The 24463-nt window shown below is 34.9% G+C and overlaps 2 protein-coding genes across 3 annotated transcripts; both read left to right on the top strand.

The window, feature by feature from the left end:
- Positions 1–4258: 4258 nt before the first annotated feature.
- On the top strand, positions 4259–10732 carry LOC123949266 (olfactory receptor 8K3-like). 2 transcript variants are annotated; one of them, XM_046016645.1, is made up of 2 exons: positions 4259–5153; positions 10677–10732. In XM_046016645.1, the coding sequence occupies exons 1-2, from the start codon at positions 4259–4261 to the stop codon at positions 10730–10732; spliced, it is 951 nt and encodes a 316-aa protein (XP_045872601.1). The 2 variants fall into 2 exon arrangements, with proteins under 2 accessions (XP_045872601.1, XP_045872602.1); XM_046016646.1 differs by having other exon boundaries at positions 4259–5174; positions 10707–10732.
- A 5511-nt stretch (positions 10733–16243) lies between these two features.
- On the top strand, positions 16244–17191 carry LOC123949229 (olfactory receptor 8J2-like). Its single transcript, XM_046016586.1, has one exon. It carries the CDS (start codon positions 16244–16246, stop codon positions 17189–17191), a length of 948 nt encoding a protein of 315 aa, XP_045872542.1.
- Positions 17192–24463: the final 7272 nt, after the last annotated feature.

Below are 24463 nucleotides of genomic sequence, written 5' to 3'. Positions count from 1 at the left end.
TCATATTTTTCAAGTTTAGTGCATTGAATATATCATGCCAGTCCTTTCTGGCCTGCCAGGTCTCTGTGGATAGATCTGCGGCCAATCTAATATTTCGAACCTTGTAGATTATTGACCTCTTGTCCCAAGCTGCTTTCAGGATTTTCTCTTTGTCTTTGAGAATTGAAAGTTTCCTTATTATGTGTCAGGTTGTTAACCTATTTTTATTGATTTTAAATAGGGTTCTCTGTGCCTCCTGAATTTTGATGCCTGTTTTCTTCCCCAGATTAGGGAAATTCTCCACTGTCATTTCCTTCAATATACCTTGTGCTCCTCTCTCTTTTTCACCTTGTTCTGGAATCCCAATTATTCTAATATTTTTTTCATTTTATTGTGTCACTTCTCTCTCAGATTCTCCCCTCATGAGCTAGTAGTTGTTTACCTCTCTTTTTCTCAGCTTCTTTATTTCCCATCTTTTGGTCTTCTATATCACTAATTCTCTCTTCTGTCTCACTTATCCTAGCAGATAGAGCTTCCATTTTTTATTGCATCTCATTAATAATCTTTTTGATTTTGACTTGGTTTGATTTGAGTTATTTTATTTCTCCAGAAAGGGATTCTCCACTGTCTTCTCTGCTTTTTCAAGCCCAACTAATATCTTTATAATCATTATTCTGAACTCTAGTTCCAATATCTTACTAATGTTCGTATTGATTAGGTCCCTGGCAGTCAGTACTGCCTCCTGTTTTGTTTTTGTTTTTGCTTTATTCTGTTTTGTTTTTTTGAGGTGAGTTTTTCTGTCTTGTCATTCTTGCAGGAAGTGGTTGCTTTTCTATTTATAGAGTTACAGCTATTCTCTTCTTCAATCTTTGGTTGGGTTCTCAGGTGTTCAGAATGGTTTGATAGCTATCTAGCTGAATTCCTGGGACCAGACAAAATTAAGGTTTCCTACTCTTCTGCCATCTTGGACTCCTGCCTGTCCATGTATATTTAAACAGACAAAATTTAAGTACTTCAAATAAATCATACCATATCTATTTCCCCTTGTTCCCTATTACTTTGTCTTTCATTCATAAAGTCAATGGGGGTAGAATCAGACTCAAGCAATTTTATTAAAATAAAAGTTAGCAAAATATTGGTATACATGTAATAAAATGAATAAAATTCAAAAACATATAGTTGAGTGAGAGTTAGATATCAAAATGAGCTATACGAAATGTTGTGTACTTTTAAATGTATATTATATTTACTTTATAAACTGTATTCCATGTTAAGGACATATATTAACTTTTGAAAAGAGATTCATACCTATTTAAGGAAAAGAAACAGAAGTAGATATGAGAAATTAGTACTGAGCATGTACATGGGATGTGGATTAGGGTATCATTAACTCAATTTAGTCCCTTGTTTAGAAAAAGAAATAAAAATGGGAACTACACATATATTCATAATTTTTATCCCTTCTGAATCCTCTAACATACTATGGGACATATTTAAAAGTTTTGTTTTTATCCTCAGATATAAAACATGGAAGAAGACTTTGTGGAAATTCTGAAAGTTTATGTGATTTATAGATGATTAAGGCATGTAAGAAATAATCTACTTAAATCCAGATATTTGAATGAATACAATAAAAATAACAACTAAGCAAAGCAGGTGAATTGTTTATGTAAAAAGACATTTCCTCAACAGGGGAATTAAAGTTACTCTGAATAATTAACAAAGACCAGTGACATCATTTCCTACTCTCAGATGATTTGGGAATAACCAAGAATTGCTTTCAAGTTCCCAGGGGGAGTGTCTCAAAGGGAGGAGATATTCATAAATTCTTCTGACAGCAGTCCAACTGGTAATCACACAAGGGAACATGAAGGCAGTCCTCACTTAAGGTTAGTAGATGCTACTGATTATAATGATCACTAGATTAGTTGCAGTGATGACTTTTGATACCTACCTTCCATTTAAATTACAGTTATGAGTATAGTCATCAATGCCAGACTCAGTACATTACATTATGCATATTAATCTTCTCTTTTATAACTAGGTTTTCTGGAGTAATGATATATGTTTACCACTACGAGTATGTTCTTTGAAGGTGGTAAGTGACCTCATTTTTGTTACTATTTCTACATTTATATAGAGAGTCTAGACAATATATATAGTGAAGGGAGAGTAAACATTTTTGCAAACTCAATTTAGAATCCTCCTCTTCCTTCCCTTTCTGTCTTTCTCTCTCCCTTTGATAAGAGTACAGTGTTCTCAGTTTGACCAACCTATTTATTCAGTTGAGGTTATTTACAAAATGTTATAGAATATTTAGTTGAGATTGGGTGTTTGCATTTTCACAAGAGACATCCTTGGTTTCCATGCCCATTCCCTCGGTCCTGCTACAATTCTGGAGTTTCTGCTTCCATTTGAGAAGAGTCAGGTTTGATGCTCATTTTTTTGTTTGTTTCTTTCTTTCGTTCTAGGAAGTGTTTAGGAATGACTGATGGCGATCAGGGCCACATAATTTTTTGTTCAACTAAGTTTGGAAAGAATGCCAGGGATTTGCAAAATCACAATAAAATGGATGTTAGAATGAAGAGGTTTACAAAACTGTCCAAACTGCTATGGAATAGTAATTTCTTTGGGTATAATTTTTGTAGCTTGAGGTATTTGACTTTGTCATTTGTTTGGTTGCTGTTAATGAATACTTGTTATTGCTTTGCTATAAATATTTTGTTAATTTGAATAGGTTTTTGAATAAAGCAAATTTATGTAATTTTATCTGCCAAATTAATGTTGGATTTCTATTCTATTATTTGGAAATTTCTGTTTATTTAAGAGATCCAGAGATTCCAGTTTTTTAGTTTATGAAAGTTTAATACTTTCTTATGACATTAAATACTTGACCAGTGTAGGGTTGATTTTTTTGTATGGATGAATGAAACATTCAATTTTGTCATCAGGTATAGGGATAATCACTTTCTCAGTTTCACTAAATAGACCATTTTTTAATACTAAGGACATCCTAACATGCCACTTCTGTCTTACACTGCAGTTCTATGCATTCATGGGTCCTTTCCTGAGGTCCTTGTTCTTTTCCATTGATGTAAATATGCCATATTGTCTCAAGAATTCCAGGTTTACAAAATTTATTATCTAGTTGTACAGGTCTTTTACAAAAGTATCTTTCTTCTTTACAGTACGCATTTTCTAAATGTATTTGAAATCATTGTCAAGTTCTATCAATTTCCTTAGTTTTGATTGTAAAGGCATTGAACAAATAGACTAAATTCAGCAGAAGTGACATTTGGTCACACTAAATTGTGCAATCTAGGAACATAGTATTTCTATCAATTTATTTAGGACCTCTATGATGTTTCCTAAAAAAAGTTTTTTTTTTTTCTTTTTTAAAGTAGGTGCAGTCAGTTTTTAGAAAATGTCCTATGACTATGGAATTTCCCTTTTATTCTTAATTTTTGTCACTTTTGTCCATTTTAAATAGCACTAATATTTATTCAAATGTTTATTCTTTTCTAATTCATTCTGATACTGTGGAGAATCCTGATTACAAATCTTCCAAAATTAAATGTCTAGCCAAAAATGGGATTAATGCAACTTAAACAAGTTTTTTATAATTCTTACACATTTTTAAAATTGATATCATAGATATATTACTATTGTTTATGGTTATACATCTAAAGTGAAATTATAGGCATATAAAGCATAGTGGAATAAAAGTACAGTTTTAAAAATGAAATGAATGGTAGAATGAGAATGCTATTAAATATGTAGAGTTATAATGAGAAAAGTAAATCAAAGACTACTAAATGAGTTTTCATTGGAGGTTGGGACAAAAGTTGAAAGGACAAGAAGCAGTGGGCTATTACGTTTATTACAATTCTTTCTTAAGTATGAAATGGATTAACCAATTATAGGTAGCTTAAGTAAAAAGCATTTCTAAAATGACATCAGTATTTCCACTCAAGACCAAACATTACTCATAATACATTGTTGACAGACCATAAAGAGATTGCATTGACTTGATGATGATAGACAGCATGTGGTACAAAAAATAAAATGGCTAGCATATACCTTAGGTTGAAACACATTCATCATTTGGTTCCAGGTTCTATGATGGAGGTGAATCTTATTTTAAATTAACCCATCTAAAAAATTGGATTTATCTTACCCACAATGGTTTTGCCTCCTAAAATGTCAACAGACCTTGTCTCCTGAAACCCAGTGACTCTTGTGATGGTTGTTCCCACAGCAATTTTCCTTAACAGCCTGGATGAACAAACAAAATCTAACAGTGCTAACAGAATTCATCCTAATGGGAATCACAGACCGTCCGGAGCTGCAGGCTCCCTTCTTTGGACTCTTCCTCATCATCTACACAGTCTCAGTGGTGGGCAACCTGGGCATGATCATCCTCACCAACGTGGACTCCAGGCTCCAAACACCCATGTACTTCTTCCTCAGACACCTGGCTTTCATTGATCTTGGTTATTCAACAGCTGTGGGACCTAAAATGCTGGTAAATTTTGTAACTAACCAAAATACAATCCCTTACAATTGGTGTGCCACACAGCTGTCTTTCTTCATCTTGTTCATCATCAGTGAGCTTTTCATTCTGTCCGCAATGGCCTATGACCGCTATGTGGCCATCTGTAACCCTCTGCTCTACACAATTGTTATGTCGCAAAGGGTGTGCTGGATTCTGGTAGCAGTCCCTTATGTCTACAGTGCTGTTCTTTCTCTGATAATTACCATAAAGATTTTTATGTCATCCTTCTGTGGCCACAATGTCATTAGACATTTTTACTGTGACAATCTTCCCTTGTTAACTTTGCTTTGCTCAAGCTCACGTGATATTGAGTTGATAATACTTACCTTTTCAGCATTTAATTTGGTTTCATCCCTTCTGATAGTGCTAGTGTCTTACATCCTAATCCTTATGGCCATCCTTAGGATGAACTCTGCAGAGGGCAGGTACAAGGCCTTCTCTACCTGTGGTTCTCACCTGACAGTGGTTGTTGTATTATATGCAACACTATTCTTCATGTATGTGCAACCCAAATCCAGTCATTCTTTTGATACCGATAAAATTGCCTCTGTATTTTACACTTTGATAATACCTATGCTGAATCCCATGATCTACAGCTTGAGGAACAAAGAGGTAAAAAGTGTCCTGCATAGGATTTGGAAAAATCTGCACAGACCAGCTGTGTGGAATGCAACATAGATTATGTATTCAATAAATTGGGTTATACACTGCTTTTTATTATTTGACATATGTCTTATAAAGGAGCAATCGGTAAAAGTCATGGACACCTAGAAATATCTTTCTTATTTTCAGCTTATAGAAGTTTTACTAGTGACCATTCTTCTTCTTCTTTTTTTTTTTTTCAATTATCATGTGGTTTTACTTTGTGGTTCTAAACACAGAGAAGATCACAGATCCACGGAACAGATGCATGGGTGCTGTTTGCTAGGTCTCCTTAGTCCAAGCTTAACTTGACCTTGACATTCTCAGCAGGAAGTAGGGAAGTCAGCCTTAAAACCAGCAATCATAAACTTTGCCCCCATTCCCAGCATCAATGCCCTTCCCAGTATCTAGTTAATTTTTTCTCTTCCTTAAATATCAGCTCAAGAAAACTGAGCTAAAATTTTTGTCTAGAAAACTATTTCACATTGTCTATACTTGACATGTAACCTGTATTTTAAGTGTTTAAATAACTGTCACATGTATACTTAAAATAATATGCCATAGTTAGGGATTTTGTCATTTATTCTACCCTTCTAAGTCTATTCCTGGGCTTTTATACTTTGTACCTTTTTTCAAGTTTTTGAGAAACACTCATATATGCTTAATTGTAGAATATTCAAAACACACAGAAAATTACAGAGAATAAATAATAACTACCCATTATCTACCCTTCTCCCATTTAACAAATTTTAAAGTATTGTAATTAATTATTAAAATAGCAAGGGTTGAATGAGTGACCATTCTTCTGAAATCAACATTAGTTTCAGCACAAGAGACTGAAGTCTGGACCACTGTTCTCACATTGCCAAGTACTTATGTTACAAATGAAGACAAGTTTTGGTTTGTTGTGTTTAAAATATACCTCTGCTTAGATAATCTTTTTTAAAAGGCTTTTTTTGTATCTTTATTAAATATTAAATAAATACCAGTGCCTACCACACTGACATTGGGCATAGATAGATGCTGCTTATTGTTTTTGGAGAAGAAATATACATATAAATAATTAATCAACACTACCTGTTTGAATGGCAATTTAACAACCCCTTGTGGTGGATAACATCTCAGAATTTGTTAAATGATGATATGTGAGCCTGTATATTCTTCAGAAAGCAAAATAAGTGTGATTATTTTCAGGCAGCATAAGTGTGTACAGTAAAAATTCCAAAATGCTCTTCATTCTGAAACGTTAGAAATAAAAAGTGAATTTGTCAAGACTATATGGTGCATATAAGGCCAGCATATAAGAGATCAGTGGGTTTCTTTTGTTTTTGTTTCGTTTGTTTGTTTGTTTTTGCTATACACTAGCAAAAAAACAGGAAAAATATAATTTTATTTAAAAAAATTTTTTTAAGATTGTATTTGTTCAATAAATAAAGAGAAAGAGAGAGAGAGAGAGTGCTCGAGCATGAGCAGGGAGAGAGGCAGAAGCAGAGGAGAAAGCAGGCTCCCTGCTGAGCAGGGAGCCCAATGCAGGACTCTATCCCAGGACCCTGGGATCATGACCTGAGACGAATGCAGATACTTAATTATCTGAGCCACCCAGATGCCCCAAGGAAAAATATCATTTTAAACTATTGCTTTTACTAGAAATAAAAATTGAAATACCAAAGGAAAGTTGTAGTGAAGGATTTGCATGATTGTTTCCTAGAAACTACAAAACCATTGCTGAATTATTAAGAAAGATATAAATGTAGCATATACCATACCATTGTTTGGATGAAATAAATGTTGTGTGATGGGGTTTATCCTCCCTAAATTATTCTATGCTTTTAATGCAACAACAATAAAATTCCAATAGTATTTTTAATACTCAAGTTAACTTTAAGAATTATGCAGAAATGCAAAGGGTCTAGAATGTCTTTGAAGAATAACGAACACAGAGGCTTCCAATAACAGATATCAATTCCTTTAATAAAGCTAGATGATTTTTTAAAAATTATTTTTAAAAATATTTTAAAAACAATTCTTCTTTTGTTCATTCTTCATTTGTCTTTTCTTCTTGCTTTTAGAATGACAGAAGCTGACTCTAAAAGTTATTATGCAAGGCAAAATGCCAAAAAGTTAAAGACAGTCTTATAGAAAGAGTATAAAATTGCAGGATCTTTATCTGGAGGTGTAAAGATCCAGATTTCATGGCCTATTACAAAGCTGTAGTAATTAAGAAAACATAGTCCTAATTGAAAAAGGCCCTAAGGAAGAAGAATGGATGTTCCTCTAAAAATTAAAAATAAAAGTACCATATGATCCAGTAATTTCACTACTGGTTATTTACACAAGGAGCATGAAAATACGAATTCAAAACGATATATGCACCCTTATGTTCATTGCAACATTATCTGCAGTAGTCAAGTTACAGAAGCAGCCGAAGGAGCCCTTGATAGATGAATAGATAAAAATGATGTGATATATATATATATAGATAGATAGATATAGATAGATAGATATAAATATAGATATATCTTTATCTATGCCATAAAAAAGAATGAGATCTTGCCATTTGTGACAACATGGATGGACCTAGAGGACATTATGCAAAGTGAAACAAGTCAGTCAGAGAAATACAAATACCATATGAGTTCACTCATATATGGAATCTAAAAAACAAAACAAACAAAAAACCAGAAACAGACCCATAAATACCAAGAACAAACTAATGGCTGCTGGAGGGGAGAAAAATGCAGGGAATGAGTAAACGGGTGAGGGGACTTCCCATTATGGAATAAGTGAGTAAGAAGATAAAAGGTAGAGCATAGAAAACATAGTCGATGGTATTGTAATAGCATTGTATGGCAGCTACCCTTGTGGTGAGCCTAACATAATGTATCAACATGCTGATTCACTATGTTGTGCCTCTGAAACTAATGTAATGTTGTGTGTCAACTGCACTTCAATAAAAAAAGAAAGAAAACATTTTACAGAAGTCAGACTAATTGATCAATGGACTGGAATGATGACTACAGAAGGAGATTCACACATATATCGTCACTTAGCATATGATAGAGGCATCATTATTTTCTAAAAGAGAAAGGATGATCTTTTCAATAAATGTTATAATGTCATATTATTGTAGTGTGTTATTGACACATGCTCAGGTCCTATACAGACTCAATTCTACCTGGATTAAAGATCTAAATGTGAAGTGCAAACAACCTTAAAAGGAAAACATAGTGGGACAGCTTCATGATATAGAAATATACACACCATTTTAAACAGAACACACACAACAATAGCTATCTAAGATTTAAAATGATCCACTGAACTGTTTTAAGAAATTCTGTTCATCAAAATTAATAGTGTGGAAAGGAAACTTTCAGAGTAGGAGAAGATGGTTTTATCAGACCTACAGAATCAGACAGAGAGTTGACAAGGGACTTGTGCAAAATATAAAAGTAACTCCTACAAATCCATAAATAAAATAGTTGTCATGAAATACAATGCAAAGGTGACAAAAGATATTAACCACCATGTGTCAAAAGAAACCCTCTAAAATGGCCATTAAACATATAAAAATTTTCTCAATTTCATTTAGCATTAGAGTAATGCAAAATAAAACCACAATACTAAAACCCCATACACATTATCCTCAAAGGTAAGAAAGAAAATGTCAGAAAATACTGTCTTTTTTTTTTATTTTTTTTTATTTTTTTTTTATTTTTATTTTTTTTTCCATTTTATTTATTTTTTCAGCGTAACAGTATTCATTCTTTTTGCACAACACCCAGTGCTCCATGCAAAACGTGCCCTCCCCATTACCCACCACCTGTTCCCCCAACCTCCCACCCCTGACCCTTCAAAACCCTCAGGTTGTTTTGAAATACTAAGTCTTAACAAGGCTCTTGAGCAACCGTGACTATTTGCACTGCTAGCAGGAATGTGCATTAAAACAACTGCTCTGGAAACTCATGAGATAATATTTACTAGTGCTGAGTATGTGAATCCTATGACTCAGCAAGTTCAGTGTGAAGGGTATACCCAGTAAAAAGTCATTGAAGATTAAGCTGACCTAGATTAAATATTGGTGTGGATGTGGAGGATGTAGTAGTTGCTGTTTTTAAATACCATTTTCAGAAAATTTTTCTCTGTCTCAAAGGAATATTTTCTATAAATTGTAAATGATACTTTTTCATAAATACATGACAAAAATCCAGGGGTTTTGTTTCTTTTTAATAATCCAAAGATGTGAAAAAGAATGTTTTATGTTGTGGATCAAAACATCAGATGGAATGGAATGTTTATATCACTGGTCATAAGCTTGCAAATTTGAACCAATTCTAACATTGATGATAACACAATGAGTAATTAATTTGTGGTATATTCATAAAAGGGTGTTGTGCACAGCCATGAGAATAAGCAACCTAGAACTACTTATAACAACATAATAACTGAAAGAAGCCCAACCAAAACAGTAACACATATAGTAATTTTTTATGAATTAACAAAAATAAATAAAAATGATTTATGCTCTTAGAAGGCAGAATAGTGGTTATTCCTGTGTGTTTGTGTGTGTGATAGGAGAATGAAGGTTTCTTCTGGGGTCTTGACAATGTTTTATTTTTGTTATTGTCATAGCTCTTTAATCTGGATTCTGATTACATAGTTGTGCTGGATTTATAAAAATGTATGATGTATACATTTTTAATATGTGTATTATGCTTCAATAATAAGTTTAAGCACTAAAAATAAGGGAAAACAGCTTTCCTATATGTTGTTACTACTTGTAAATTTTTTAAGGATGCAGTAAGCATCATTCAAACATCTTCATTCTGTCCCCAGACATAAAGTTCAAAAAGCCACTGTATTAAAAGGAGATAATTTTGGGTTAGAGAAAATGAAAATACCTTTCCTACACATACAAAGTTTCAATTCCAGATCTGGGTTAGAGTAGAAACACTTAACCAGAAGACACCATGGAAAGTTTTCTAACAGAACTTTATTTGTAGGGGAATATAAAGATGTCCTATATAATTAGCAGATACACCATGACTTCCTTTGATGCTTTTGAAACCTTTGGTGTAATTAATGTGCAGGAAAGACACCCATATATCATTCTCACTGGGTGTGTAAGGAACACATAGGAGCACAAAAAAGATTCCCCTTCAAAGGTGAGTGAACTGAACTGCACCTGTCCTGTGACTGACTCGGATCAGCGACTCTTCAGAGCCCCAGTTGGGTCTGATACCCCTTGGTGATTTAGCCATCTCTTTAATTATCTGCCATGATAAATGAAGTTTCTGGCTTAATACAAGGTTGTAAACATTTTTCTTATAATTTTTGGTGAAAGCTACACCCAACAGTGGCCACTGTGTTCTATAAGACATTGATATTTATGTATGTGCAACCTGAGTGCAGTCATTTCTTAACATTGACAAAGTGGTGTTCATATTTTATAGCCTCATTATCCTGTTGCTGAATCCTTTGATCTATAGCTTGAGGAACAAAGATGTAAAATATGCAGGACAAAGGATGTGGGAAAAATTATGCAATATCTTCTCTTAATTGATTGTACTATGTGTTTCCTATCAACATTAAACATTGTTACATGTCCCTTCAGAAGGAAAAGCAAAGATAGATGACTTCTATTTACCTGTCATACTCCGAAGTGAACTTGCAGAAAGAGACATTCAGTATATAATATACAGTAATTTAAATGCCTGCAAAATTATAGCATTTTCTTAAGAAATACATTCATATATAGTTAACCAGTAAAAACTTGCATATGAAGGACACAGTGTAGATAAGATTTATACATGATGAAACAGGTAGTGAGATAGGATAAGACCAGGATTAATAGAAAGATGAAGGGGTATAAAGGAGATTCAGCTTTGTAAGAAAAGGCATTTTTATAGTAAAAGTACAATTAAAAACTGGCTAATGTGAATATGTAAAGTAAATTGTATTCAATAGGAATGAAGCTTCACTTATTCAAGATGATTAAGTTGTAGAGACTTGTTATAAAACATTGTGCTATAATCACCATTACTGTATTGTATGTTTAAATATTGGTCAGGAGTGTTGATCTCATGATATGTTTTCTTATCACAGTAAAAAAATAAGTGAAGATTTGGAAAAACAGAAAAAGATTTTATACAGATATTAACTAACTAGATGAGGTAGAGGGAATGGGAATGGAGGAAATGGATTAATGCCTATTCAGCTTATATGTAATTAAATTATTAATTTAAAATAATGAATAATATTGGGAGGGTATGTGCTATGGTGAGTGCTGTGAATTGTGTAAGACTGGTGAACCACAGACCTCTGCCCCTGAAACAAATAATACATATATGTTAATTTAAAAAATTTTTAAATAAAAAAGTTAAAAATAAGGTAAAATAATGAATAATGTAAGATAGAACTATTCTTTCAGGTGGGCAATGGAAATAATATGGGGTTTATAACATCATTTTATGCATATATATGTGTGTGTATGTGTGTGTGTGTGTGTGTGTGTGTGTGTATAGGTGACATACATGTGTGTTTCTTACAAATACTTTGAAAGGTGAAATTTTGTGATCCAGCATGGTCCTGTCCCATCTTAGAATTTTATCTTCATGACCAAAGTAAGTTTATTACATATTGTACTCACAACTTAGGAAATGGACAATACCTCTGTGCAATAAATAATAACCTTAAATGAGAGATCACACTGTAATATAAAGCATCAATAAGAATGGAAATTGTAAAAGTGATACTTTTTTTTTTTTATTTTACAACACTGTGGGAATGCCAAATATATGGGGAAGTTGGCAGAGCTGAGGAGGGGATAAAGTCTTGTTAACCGAACAGGGTACAGACTATCATCAGTCACATGACTGACAATTGACAAATGACTTCACAGAGGAAACAACAACACAAACTTCATGTGGATACTCAGACTTTGGAAAGAACTTCAAGGATTTCAATATCTTGTCTTGAATAACTTAAGATGTTTAAGAATCTTTGTTATTTCCACTTTACGGTCCACAATTTGTTACTTCAAAAATGGTTGAGCCTAGAATGTGCCACACTCATGTTAGATATTAAGAACACCAAAATGAAGAAGGAACAGTGTATTCTGCCCTAAAGTAGTGAATATTCTAGAGAATGATATGCAAGCTGTTACTGTTTCTTTATCAAAGATAAAATCATACTAAAGATAGATGACACAGCTGAAGATGAAATCTCATACTTTACTTCATAATTTTAAAATGGGTATTATATTCACTCATTCACTTATTCATCATTCATTGCCTCAATCAGTAAGTCAGCATATTTTGAACACCTACTCTTTCCTGGGTATTATTTTAGAAGCTATTAATACAAAGACAAACTATTTAGACATTCCCTTTTCACTTATACAGCTTACAGACTAGAAAAGTCCTCACAAGAAGTAAAATAAAAATGTTACCAATATTTAATTACAACACTTTACATGCATGAGGAAAGATCACAATATCATATGAAAAATGTATTCTCCATCAAATCATTTAAATTTAAAAACAGCAACAGGACCAGGTATATGATGGGTTCCTTCCAAATGTCACTAAACTGATTGAAATTTAGTCTTCTAACAACCATGCACATTTTTAGTGATTTTTATGCCAAATACAAGAGGGCTTGTTCTGGACACCAGAATGGAGGCTTAGCATTCAGTTCTATTTCCAATATTCACAGTAAAATGGAACACTAGGGCCAGAATCCTGTACTTTCTCATTGTTGGATTTTCTCCACCCCAGAACCAGCAACCACACTTCTCAAACATTACCAGAGACAAATCAAAACAAACACACAAAGGGTGTAATCATTGCATGAGATCCTTACTCCATAGAATCATCTAAGCATGTTCCTAAGCTAACCCTGTATTTTCACTCTGTGGGTGTAATTGTGTGGAGACTTGAATAATTGGTTTTTATTTCCCTGGAGAATCAGAACTTTATCTGAGAATTCCTATTTTCATGTGTGGGGCCTGAATCCATAAACAAGCTTATTTCAGTGTGCGGGTCTCCAGGGAATTCAGACACTTGTAAAACTCTTCCGTGTGCCTCTGGCAAAACCTTTGCAGTGGGTCTCAGCAGATCTCCGGACAGGTAGGTTCACCCAAACAATTCACTCACTACACATTCTGGATGTGAAAACCATGTATCTATGGAACTTTATGGATTCAAATCAGACTCAGTACTGAATTGATATCTTTCCTGTTATCTTCTCCTGAGGACTCAGAAGAAGATGCAGTTTGTCCCTAACATAACCCATTTTAAAATAAATTTAAGACAAAATTCTATTGTTAGAGAACAATGCAATATACCCTTGAAATCATTACAGAAGATATTTAAAAACTAATATGCATATTATTTCTCAAATTGTACGATAAAATGATTCACATAAAGTATATTTTTAAAGGTTTTCTTTTCTTTTTTTCAATGAGAAATGAGAATTGCTTATTTTGGTAGAGCTATAGAATACTTCTTTTCAGAAACAACTTGAAAAAAACCCTATGGGTAAAGATCAAAGTAATATTGGGGACATATACTTACCAAAATGAAGAAAAACCCTACTTTTGCCAGTAGTAATATTTCAATAGGAAAAGGAATTAATAATAATTAAGGAAAATATGCAGGTATATTCTTTTCAAAACCTGAGTGCACAAATTCATAGACCACAATCTATAATTACTATTGTTGCTGATGTGGTTTTTTTGCTTTTGTTAAATTAAGGATACATGTGTTGAATACATGATATCTCGGAGTAAAACATGCACTGAGCTGCTTTCTTCAGGAAATGCTTTTTTCTAAAGTGAGGGTTGCCACAATGATTTTTATCAGAAGCCTACCTGTGCATTTCCTTTCAGATGCAGTGATAGGACAAGAGACATGAGATACCCAGTGTAACATGGTCAGATAAGCTCACCAGACATATATTTGAAGTTTGAAAAATTAAAACCACAGATCAAAGAAACAATCAGTTTGTGGGAGAACACAACCTGATTTGTTTTTAAATAAACAGCTAGATATCATGTGTTCCAGTTGCTTGAATATGTAAAATTATAATTTCCTTGTTACTCCCATTTCAACTATGAAACTCCTAAGTTAGGTAGAATGAGTTACTAAGACAGAAATAGGAAACCACATTGACATGAAAATAACAAGAACTGATGGTACCAATTATTCTGCATTCATTGTTAACAAACTCTGTACTAACACTTGCTCGCCTAGTATCTCAATACATTCATACAACACAAGGATATAAATACTTGATAAAAATCACACAGATAGTAACTGGTGGCCTAACCTCCAACCAACCAAGTGGCCAAAACAAACAAGCAAACAAAACACATAAAGTAAAGCAAAACCATAAAACCATACCATTCACAAATATCCTATATAGATTCTTCGTGGGACTTAGGCTCATTGAGCTTCAGTTGTCCAATCAGACATAGAGATAACTATATCCACTTTCTAGGACACTCCTGCAGAATAATGAGATCATTATTTTGAAATGTCCAGCATAGTCCTGGGCCCAGAGTCCACACTACATATTGAATAATGTTAGCACTCTTCACCTTATAGTTCTCTGCACGAGGAACACAAAAGGATCAAACGTGAGCAAATCAAAGCTACAGGTAATATTTTGTAAAACATCAAAACAGGCTTTGAACAATTTAAAAGAAGGAAGTACAAGCTGAAAAAAAAAAAAAGAAGAAGAAGAAGAAAGGACTGCCAGAAGGCCATGATAAAGCAGCATCTGGGCAGGTAGAAGTAAGAGTGATAGAAAGGACTAGTTTATTTGGCAAAAGAAGGGATATGTGATTAAGATAAAAAACCAGTTTCTGAGTGACACAAAGACTACTGAGACATAGTCTGTTGTTGGGCAGTAGAAGCAGCATGGTATGGTAGAAACTGATAAAGAAAACCCAACATATTCCAAGTATTTCCTGCAGAAATACTGAAACCCAGGATGAAGACAATGTATGACCTGAAGAGTCTGTGGCATCAAAGGAAAAAATAACTGAAAGTCAATCTCGGTCGTCAACTTCTTATACGTATCGAACTTTTGTCATTGGGAACATACAAACATGCAAAGAAGCATGTGCAGATATATGTAAATATATACACATACAACATTAAAATTAATATGTTAAATATGCATATAAATATTAATGCATATAATAGAGTAGATTAATATATATTTAACTCATATAAATTGTATTCAACAGAGATATGAAAATTAATGGCTTGGTATAACAGTTCTAACAACCTGAAATTGGCCTTCAGAGAGTTTGTATTTCTGAATCTTGTTAAAAGATGGGGAAAAATACAATTAAAATCTGACACTTTCTAGAGCGTATCATGCTTAGTGAAATAAGTCAATCGGAGAAAGACAACTATCATATGATCTCCCTGATATGAGGACATGGAGAAGCAACATGGGGGGTTAGGGGGATAGGAGAAGAATAAATGAAACAAGATGGGATTGGGAGGGAGACAAACCATAAATGACTCCTAATCTCACAAAACAAACTGGGGTTTGCTGGGGGGAGGTGGGATTGGGAGAGGGGGAGGGGGCTATGGACATTGGGGAGGGTAAGTGCTATCGTGAGTGCTGTGAAGTGTGTAAACCTGGTGATTCACAGACCTGTACCCCTGGGGATAAAAATATATGTTTATTAAAAAAAAAAAATTTGGAAGAGGAGGCGAACCATAAGAGACTATGGACTCTGAAAAACAACCTGAGGGTTTTGAAGGGTCAGGGGTGGGAGGTTGGGGGAACAGGTGGTAGGTAATGGGGAGGGCACGTTTTGCATGGAGCACTGGGTGTTGTGCAAAAAGAATGAATACTGTTACGCTGAAAAAATAAATAAAATGGAAAAAAAAGCTACTATAAAAAAAAATCTGACACTTTTACATGTGAACAAAAATTATCCAATTTAAATGAAACAGTCTGTAATCTAGCATCTACCAGAAAAATTGACTTCACCCTCTACTAATGTCCTCTCATTTTCCCCGTTAAAAGATGAGAACAACAAAATAAATGACCTCAGAAAATCTCACCCTGGTGACTGAGTTCATTCTCATGGGAGTCTCAGATCACCCAGACCTCCAGATTCCACTCTTCTTTGTTTTCCTGCTGATCTATGGGCTGACCGTGGCAGGGAACCTGGGCATCATCACCCTCACCAGTGTTGACTCTCAGCTCCAAACGCCCATGTACTTCTTCCTCAGGCACTTGGCTATCATCAATCTTGGTGATTCTACTGTCATTGCACCAAAAATGCTGGCAAATTTCTTGGGTTCAAGGAAAACCATATCCTACTATGGATGTGCAGCCCAGCTGGGTGGATTCCTGGTTTTTATTGTTGGTGAGATTTTTATGCTGGCTGCAATGGCATATGATCGTTATGTGGCTATTTGCAACCCACTGCTCTACATGGTGGTGGTCTCTCCACAGATGTGCATGCTGCTGGTGTCCCTCACTTACCTCTACAGTCTGACCACAGCACTGACTGTCTCCTCCTGTGTGTTCTCTGTGTCATACTGTTCTTCCAATGTAATCGACCATTTTTACTGTGATAATGTCCCTTTGTTGGCATTGTCCTGTTCTGATACTTACATCCCAGAAACAGTAGTATTTACCTCTGCAGGAACCAATTTGTTTTTCTCTATGATTATTGTTGTAGCATCCTACTTCAACATTGTCCTTGCCATTTTGAGGATCCGTTCCTCAGAGGGCCGACGAAAAGCCTTTTCCACCTGTGCCTCTCACATGATGGCTGTCACTGTGTTCTATGGGACCCTTTTCTTCATGTATTTGCAACCAAGGTCCAACCACTCATTAGGTACTGATAAAATGGCCTCTGTCTTCTACACCCTCGTGATACCAATGCTGAATCCCCTCATCTACAGCCTAAGGAACAAGGATGTAAAGGATGCTTTGAAGAGATTGCTAAAGAATCCTTGGCAGGTTTTCAAATTAATGTAAATTTAAAACTACAGTTGTCTTCTTTTAAGCATTTGTGATTACTCCTGAAAAGCTAATCTCTGTTAAATGGAAAGACAATACAGAGCTACAAATTCTATGGTTTTCAATGGGAAAATCTTAGTCCTTTCTACTCAGACCTCAAATACCTAACTTTCCCTAATACAAAGATGTATTAGTTGACCAAAGAAAGTATACTTATTTAGGTAGTAAACAATAATTTCAAAATATATACAGCTTAAAGTGCAACACAACTTACTACTGGGTTTTTATAATTTCTAGCCAAGGGTGAGAAAGTCTGATACCTGAGGAAGGAATGTGAGAACATTTCTTAGAATATGGTTGAGTCAGGTCATCCTACTTGCCATAGATCTGTTCTTTTCAACTATCAAAAGTTTTACTTGTACTTTTTCCTGTATCTTATCTTTTAATTTCTTAACCTTTTAGAATCCATTTTTTCTTGTATTTAAATAAATTTATATCAAAGAGAAAACTTTAGGTGAAAATGAAAACTAAACAAAAAATGCTTAGACATACATGGAAATCGACCAGGGAGCAAAACGGAAGAAAGTGTATGAAAGGGGATTCCACTCTTTCATTCCTTTCATATGGTATATGTACACAAAAGCAAAAGTTGATATTTACCCAATGTGATGTAAAATTAATTTCCTCCATATCATATTCTCCTAGGAAGCACTGCTGAGTAGAGTTAATTATCTGTGTTATAAAATCATAACAAAGCCAAATCACTCCTTTTAGTGTTTTTGTATAGTGTTTTGGAGTAAAATTTTAGTATATAAAAATGGAAAAAGAAAAAAAAACACAGTGTTTTCTCTTAAGGTGATACCAAATCTCAAAGACACGACGGTAAATTAAATAAATAAATAAATAAATGTTTATTGTCATTCTGTCCCCTGTTTTAGTCTGTACATGCAAAGTGCTGTGAACATATAATATCATGAGGGAGATGGGAAATACCATGCTAGCTAAGGCAATGCCTGGAAATAAAGTAGATATATGATAGTTTCAGGGAAGTCCAAAATAAGGCAAATATAGAAACTTTGACACTCAATGTCATTAGCTAATTCCTTGATATAGTTTTTAAATAAGCAGAATAGCTAGCTAAGAACAGAAAAGTCACACAGACAAAACTGGCAATAACTTGATAGCAGTAGTCTTAAAGATTTTATGTTTTATTCTTTATCAATATATAAAAGTATATAATATAATTTATTATATATTTATCTATTGTTTTACTTTCTGTGGTTGTATTTGACCGCAACAGCCTACATATGTGCAATGGGGGAAGTATATTTCTTGGCAGAAAGATATTCTCCTTGAGCCTAGGATTGGAGCAACATGGGTAACCTCACACTTACATGCCTAGTGACGTTATGAATTTTGTTGTGAACTAAAGTCAAGAATGAGGGCTGTAGTGCTTTACACTTATTAACTTGATCTAAATATATGTATTTTCTAAACATAATTATGTTGTCACTTGTATTAGTTTCTTAGTGTTACTATAACACATCACCAATGACTCAGTGGCTTGAAACAACAGAAACTTATTATCCCACAGTTCTGGAGATCAGAAGTTTAAAATAAGTCTAACTGGGCTACAGTCAAGATGTCAGCAGGCTGTGTTCCTTCCTGAACTGCCAAGGACGAGTCTGTTTCTTTTTCTCTTCTGTCTTTTAGAGGCAGTCCTCATCTCTTGCTTGGCAACTCCTTCCAAGTGGTGATCCCACTACCCTGACCTCTGCTTGCACTGCCACCATCTCCTTCTGACTCGTACTCTCTTGCCTCTCTCTCTTTTTCTTGGGATTACTTTGGTCCCACCCAGATATTCCAGGGCAGCCTCCCCATCTGGAGGTCCTTAACTTAATCACACCAGCAAATCTCTTCATGTGGAAGGAACCACGTTCACAGTTCTGGGCATCTTTGGCAGGGTGGGAGACCACTTTCTGCCTCAAATATCTATATCTATATTGGTATATTTTGTGAAACTGGGAGATCTAAAGTCTTCATGTCTCGTTGGCTAGTACTCATTGGGATAGTTTCACAAAAGCTTACACTAGTTACGCTTTCTCTATTATGTATAAAATTTGTTCTAAACAATCTGTGCAAAAATCCCTTTGAATGATAAGTAGAAAGTATTTTGATTCAAAGGTTCCAACGTGTATACACACATACACATGGGCTCACATATCACTTGTACACAATTAGGAACTGTAAGGCTTTCAATGGAGATTTTCTGGTCCCATAAGGTCTACAAAAGTTTGGTTTGAACTGCCAATGCCGTCTCCCTGCCTTCACCAGATGTCTACATGCCATAGGTCTTATCTATCAACTCCGCTTTCCAAATGGCTATTTCTACACACCACCTCCATGGAAAGGAAAAAATCCTTTCAAGGAAACCATTCAAAAGAGAAGTAGAAATCCCTGAAGATACAGTTGACAGGAGACAAAATAGAGTTTACATATGCTTAGAGAAACTTAACCACTCTACCACAAAAGAATTCTCCACTGAACTTCTTATACTCCCCTATATATATTGGGTCTTAAACTAATACTGGTGGCTTTCCCTTACTCATTCACTTTATCTCTCCTTACTTTTTTTCTGTTTCAGTTAAAAGCTACAGAATTTTTTTTCCTTTTATTAAACAGAACTATTACTTATAAAGCCTAAGACCCTTCCATAAATAATGCCATTAGTCATTTTCCTCTATTCTACACACCTGTCCAGAATTGGTTTTGACTCTTTCAAAACATAAAAGTATTTGTACAAACAACAACAATCAACAAGGTTGGAGAAATTTTATTGACAAAAAAGTTGTCAAGCTTCAATAACAAAATCTTATGTTATCTCATGAAACATACATGATTTTAGGTTAATTAAATGTAAATACCAAAATTTCTACTCCTTAATATCAAACCACAAAAATAATTTGAGCTATAGTTGTCACAAGAAGTAAGTAATTTAAAAAAAAAAAATTAAGGGGCATCTGGGTATCTCAGTGGGTTAAAGCCTCTCACTTCAACTCAGGTCATGATCCCAGGGTCCTGGGATTGAGCCCCACATCTGCTCAGCAGGAACCCTGCTTCCTCCTCTCTCTGCTTGCCATTCTGCCAACTTGTGATCTCTGTCTGTCAAATAAATAACTAAAATCTTAAAAAAAAAGTAAAATTCATATTTCAAATAGATAGTTGAATGATAAAGATTAATGTTTACCCAATCAAAAAGTGATTAAGATGTAGACTCAGATTATATGATATCAATTAAAACCCATATGAAATATTATGTAAAAAAAATCCATGTTAAGATATGGTTGCTTAAAATATTGCATTGAGATTGAAGCATAATCAAAAAGGGTGCAAACTAACAATTCCTGAATAACTATGGCATCTTTTCTTATATTGTAATCACTTTTCTCTTTGTTTGCTTCCTCTCACAATTGTTCAGCATTCTATCTGCATTTCATGTTTTAAACATTGAGAAAACTCTGAAAGGACAAGCACACAGTAGGGTTGGAGCTTGGCTGCCCACAGGGAGGGGCTGTGCCTCCATGAGGTGTGAGGCTACAGCTCAGCAACTTCTCCAGAGTTGCCAGGAGGATAAGAAGTCCGCTAGCCAGGTTCCCAGGAGGAGGAAAAGCAGGATTTGGAGATCTCTGCACTCCCCATTCTGCTATGAGGTGTGTGTTGGTATTTTGTCACTTCAACATCTACTTCATCAGCATTATCAGCTCTATAGACATTCAAATCATTATATTAAAATTAATGTCTGTCTCTGTTGTAATTTCTGAACTTTGTTGACATGGATTATAGTTAGTGTACTTTTCCATTTCAAATCTTGACAGATATTTGGATTTTTTCATTCTTTTTTTTTTAAGATTTTATTTATTTATTTGAGAAAGAGCACAAGAAGGGAGAGGGGTAGAGGGAGAGGAAGAAGCAGACTCCTGCTGAGCACGGAGCCTGATGCAGGGCTTGATCCCAGTACCCTGGGATCATGACCTGAACTGAAGGCAGATGTTTAACTGACTGAGCCACCCAGGCACACCAGATATTTGGATTCCTTTAAAAAATAATGTATTAAATCAAGAAAAATAGTATTAACAATATAAAGTATATCTGACTTAATTATTTGCTGTAGACTTAACCATTTCTTCAAGTGGTACAAATTCATAAGTTGGATATTCACAGTATGAAATGTTGTGTACTGATGAAGGAATGTATATGGATAAAATAAATCTTGGAATAGACCCATCTTTATGTAAATAAGTTAAATCTGCTCTATTTATCCCAAAACAGGGTCTCAAGTGATATTTCAGATGTGTTCCTACATGGGTCAGTGGGGACCACACACATGAATTTGTTAATTGTGGTGGTGCATGTAGGAGTCACAAGTTGGGAACTAACCAAATGCCTCTTATTATGGCAGCAAAACTATAGTAAATGGGGCAGAGACAGATTGTAGCAATTTTATTAAACAAAGGCCAGCAAAATATTGGTGTGTATGTACAAAATGAATAAGATTCAAAGCCATATAGCTGAATGATAACCTTGAAGTATCAAAATAAGTCATACAACAACCTGTGTGTGTACTTTAAAACATACATTATGTTCACTTTATAAGGTTGCATTTCTTTTTTAAGATTTATTTATTTAATTTAGAGTTTGAGAGAGAGCCTGTGAGCAGGGGGAGGGACAGAGGAACAGGGAGAGAATCTCAAACAGACTCCCCACTTGTGTGTGGAGCCCAATGCAGGGCTCAATCTCTCCACACTGAGAGCATGACCTGAGCTAAAACCAAGAGTCAGATAAATAGCCAACTGAACTGCCCAGGCACCCCATAAAGCTGAATTTCTTAAGAACATATATCAACTTTTATGGAGGAGATACTTGTGTAGGGAAAGGAAACGGGTTTAGGAGTGGGAATTAGGATGAGGATAAACACAGGATATGGAATTATGTATCATTAACTCAGTTTAGTCCCTTAGGTTAAAAAACTAAACATAAATAACTTTAGACATATATTCCTAATTTTTTATTCTTTCTGAGCTTTTAGCACACTATAGGTCATGTGTAAACAGTTTTGTCTTTATTCTCAGATAGGAAACATGGAAGAAACCATTGTGGAAAATATTGAAAGTTTACCCTAATTGATAGATGGTGAAAGCATATATCTGAGAAAAACTCTACTTACATCCAGACATTTGACAGAACACAATAAAAATAACAATTAAGCAAAGCAGGTAAATTGTATATATTAAAAAAACAGGAGTGCCTGGGTGGCTGAATTGGTTAAGAGTCTGCCTTTGGCTCAGGACATGATCTCAGGGTCCTGGGATAGAGTCCCCTGTGGGGATCTCTGATCAGTGGGGAGTCTGCTTCTCCCTCTTCCTCTACCCCTGCCCATTCTCTCTCTCTCTCTTTTTCAAATAAATAAAACCTTAAAAAAAATCCTCAATTGGGAAATCAAAGTTACTCTGAATAATTAGCAAAGACCAGGGGCATCATTTCTTGCTCTTAGATGCTTAGGGAAAAACCAAGAATTGCGCTCAAGCTCTCAGGGGAGTGTCTCAAAGGGAGAAGATATTCATAAATTCTTCTGACAACATTCAGGTCTAATAATCACACAGAGGAACAAGAAGACAGTCTTCACTTAAGGTGAATAGATGGTATTGGTTATATTGATTACTACATCAGCTGCAGTGATGATTTTGGATCCCTGTCTTCCATTTAAGTGACCGATATGAGTATAGTCACCAAAGCCAGACTCAGTACAGTACATCATGCATGTAAATCATCTCTCTTCATAACTAGGTTTTCTGGAGTAATGATATATGTCTACTACTATGAGTATGTTCTTTGAAGTTGGTAAGGGACCTCATTTCTATTTGTTATTATTTCTACATTTACATTGAGATTTTAGACAATAAACATCGGGAAGTGGGAGTAAGCATTTTTGCAAACTCAATTTAGATTCTTCCTCTCTCCTTCCCTTCCTGTCTCTTTCCCTCCTTCCTTTTAATGGGAGTGCAATGTTTTCAATATGACCATCCCATTTACCTCAGTTGAGGTCATTTACAAAATGTTACAGAACATTTAGTTGAGATTGTTTGCATTTGCATAAGAGGACATCCTTGGACTCCATGCCCATCCCCCAGGTCCTGGTACAGCTGTGGAGTTTCTGCTTTCATCTGATAAGAGTCAGATTTGATGCTCAATCTTCTTGTTTGTTGTTTTTTGTTTGTTTGTTTGTTTTGTTTTTCCCCCCAGGCAGTGATTGGGTAAGATTCATGGGAGGAGGACCACACAAATATTCACTCAACTGAGTTTCAGAAAAACACCGGGAATTTGTGGGGGTTTTGGGTGGAAGGATTGTTGTTTTTGTTGTTGTTGTTGTTGTTTTGTTTTTTAAGATTTTATTTATTCATCTGAAATAGAGGGAAAGAGAGAGAGATCAGGACAGAGGGGAGAAGTAGAGGGAAAAGGAGACTCCCCAATGAGCAGGGAGCCCTACTTGGGGCTAGATCCCATGACCCTGAGATCATGACCTAGGCCAAAGGCAGATGCTCAACCATCTGAGCCACCCAGACATTCCCAGATCTCCAGGCATTTGAAAATACCAATAAAATAGATGCTTAGGGAAGAAGCATCTATTGATGCTTGATGAAGAGGTTTACCAAACTGTATAAACTGCTGTAGAGCAGTCTTTCTCTGGATATAATTTTTGTAGCTTAAGGCATCAGATTTTGTCATTTGTTTGGTTGTGCTAATGAATGACTGTTATTGTTTTGCTGCAAATATTTTGTTAATTTGAATGGATTTTTGGTTAGAGCAAATTTTGTGAAGTAGTTTTATCTGCCAAATTAATATTGAATTTCTATTCTATTTTTTGGAAATTTATGTTTAATTAAGGGCATCCAGAAACTCTAGTCTTTAACATTATAAAAGCTTAGAGGCACTTGGGTGGCTCAGTTAGGTAAGTGTCCAACCTGGGCTCAGTTCATGATCTCCAGGTTATGAGACTGAACCCCACTTCAGGCTCTTCACTGAGTTTGGAGACTGCCTAAGATTCTTTCTCTCCACACAACCCCTCTGCATATGCAGGCCTAATCTCTCTCAAGGAAAAAAAAAAAAAACAAGGTTAACATTTTCTATGACATTAAGTCCTTGACCAGTCTAAGGTAGATTTTTATAGGGATCAAGTAAACATCCAATTGCATCTTCTGCTATATATTTAATCATTATTTCCAGATATGTTGA

Source organism: Meles meles, chromosome 8 (assembly GCF_922984935.1).
Source record: "Meles meles chromosome 8, mMelMel3.1 paternal haplotype, whole genome shotgun sequence".
Taxonomy (NCBI): Eukaryota; Metazoa; Chordata; class Mammalia; order Carnivora; family Mustelidae; genus Meles; species Meles meles.
Note: the sequence above shows the minus strand (reverse complement) of the source record. Positions and strands in the feature narration are given on the sequence as shown.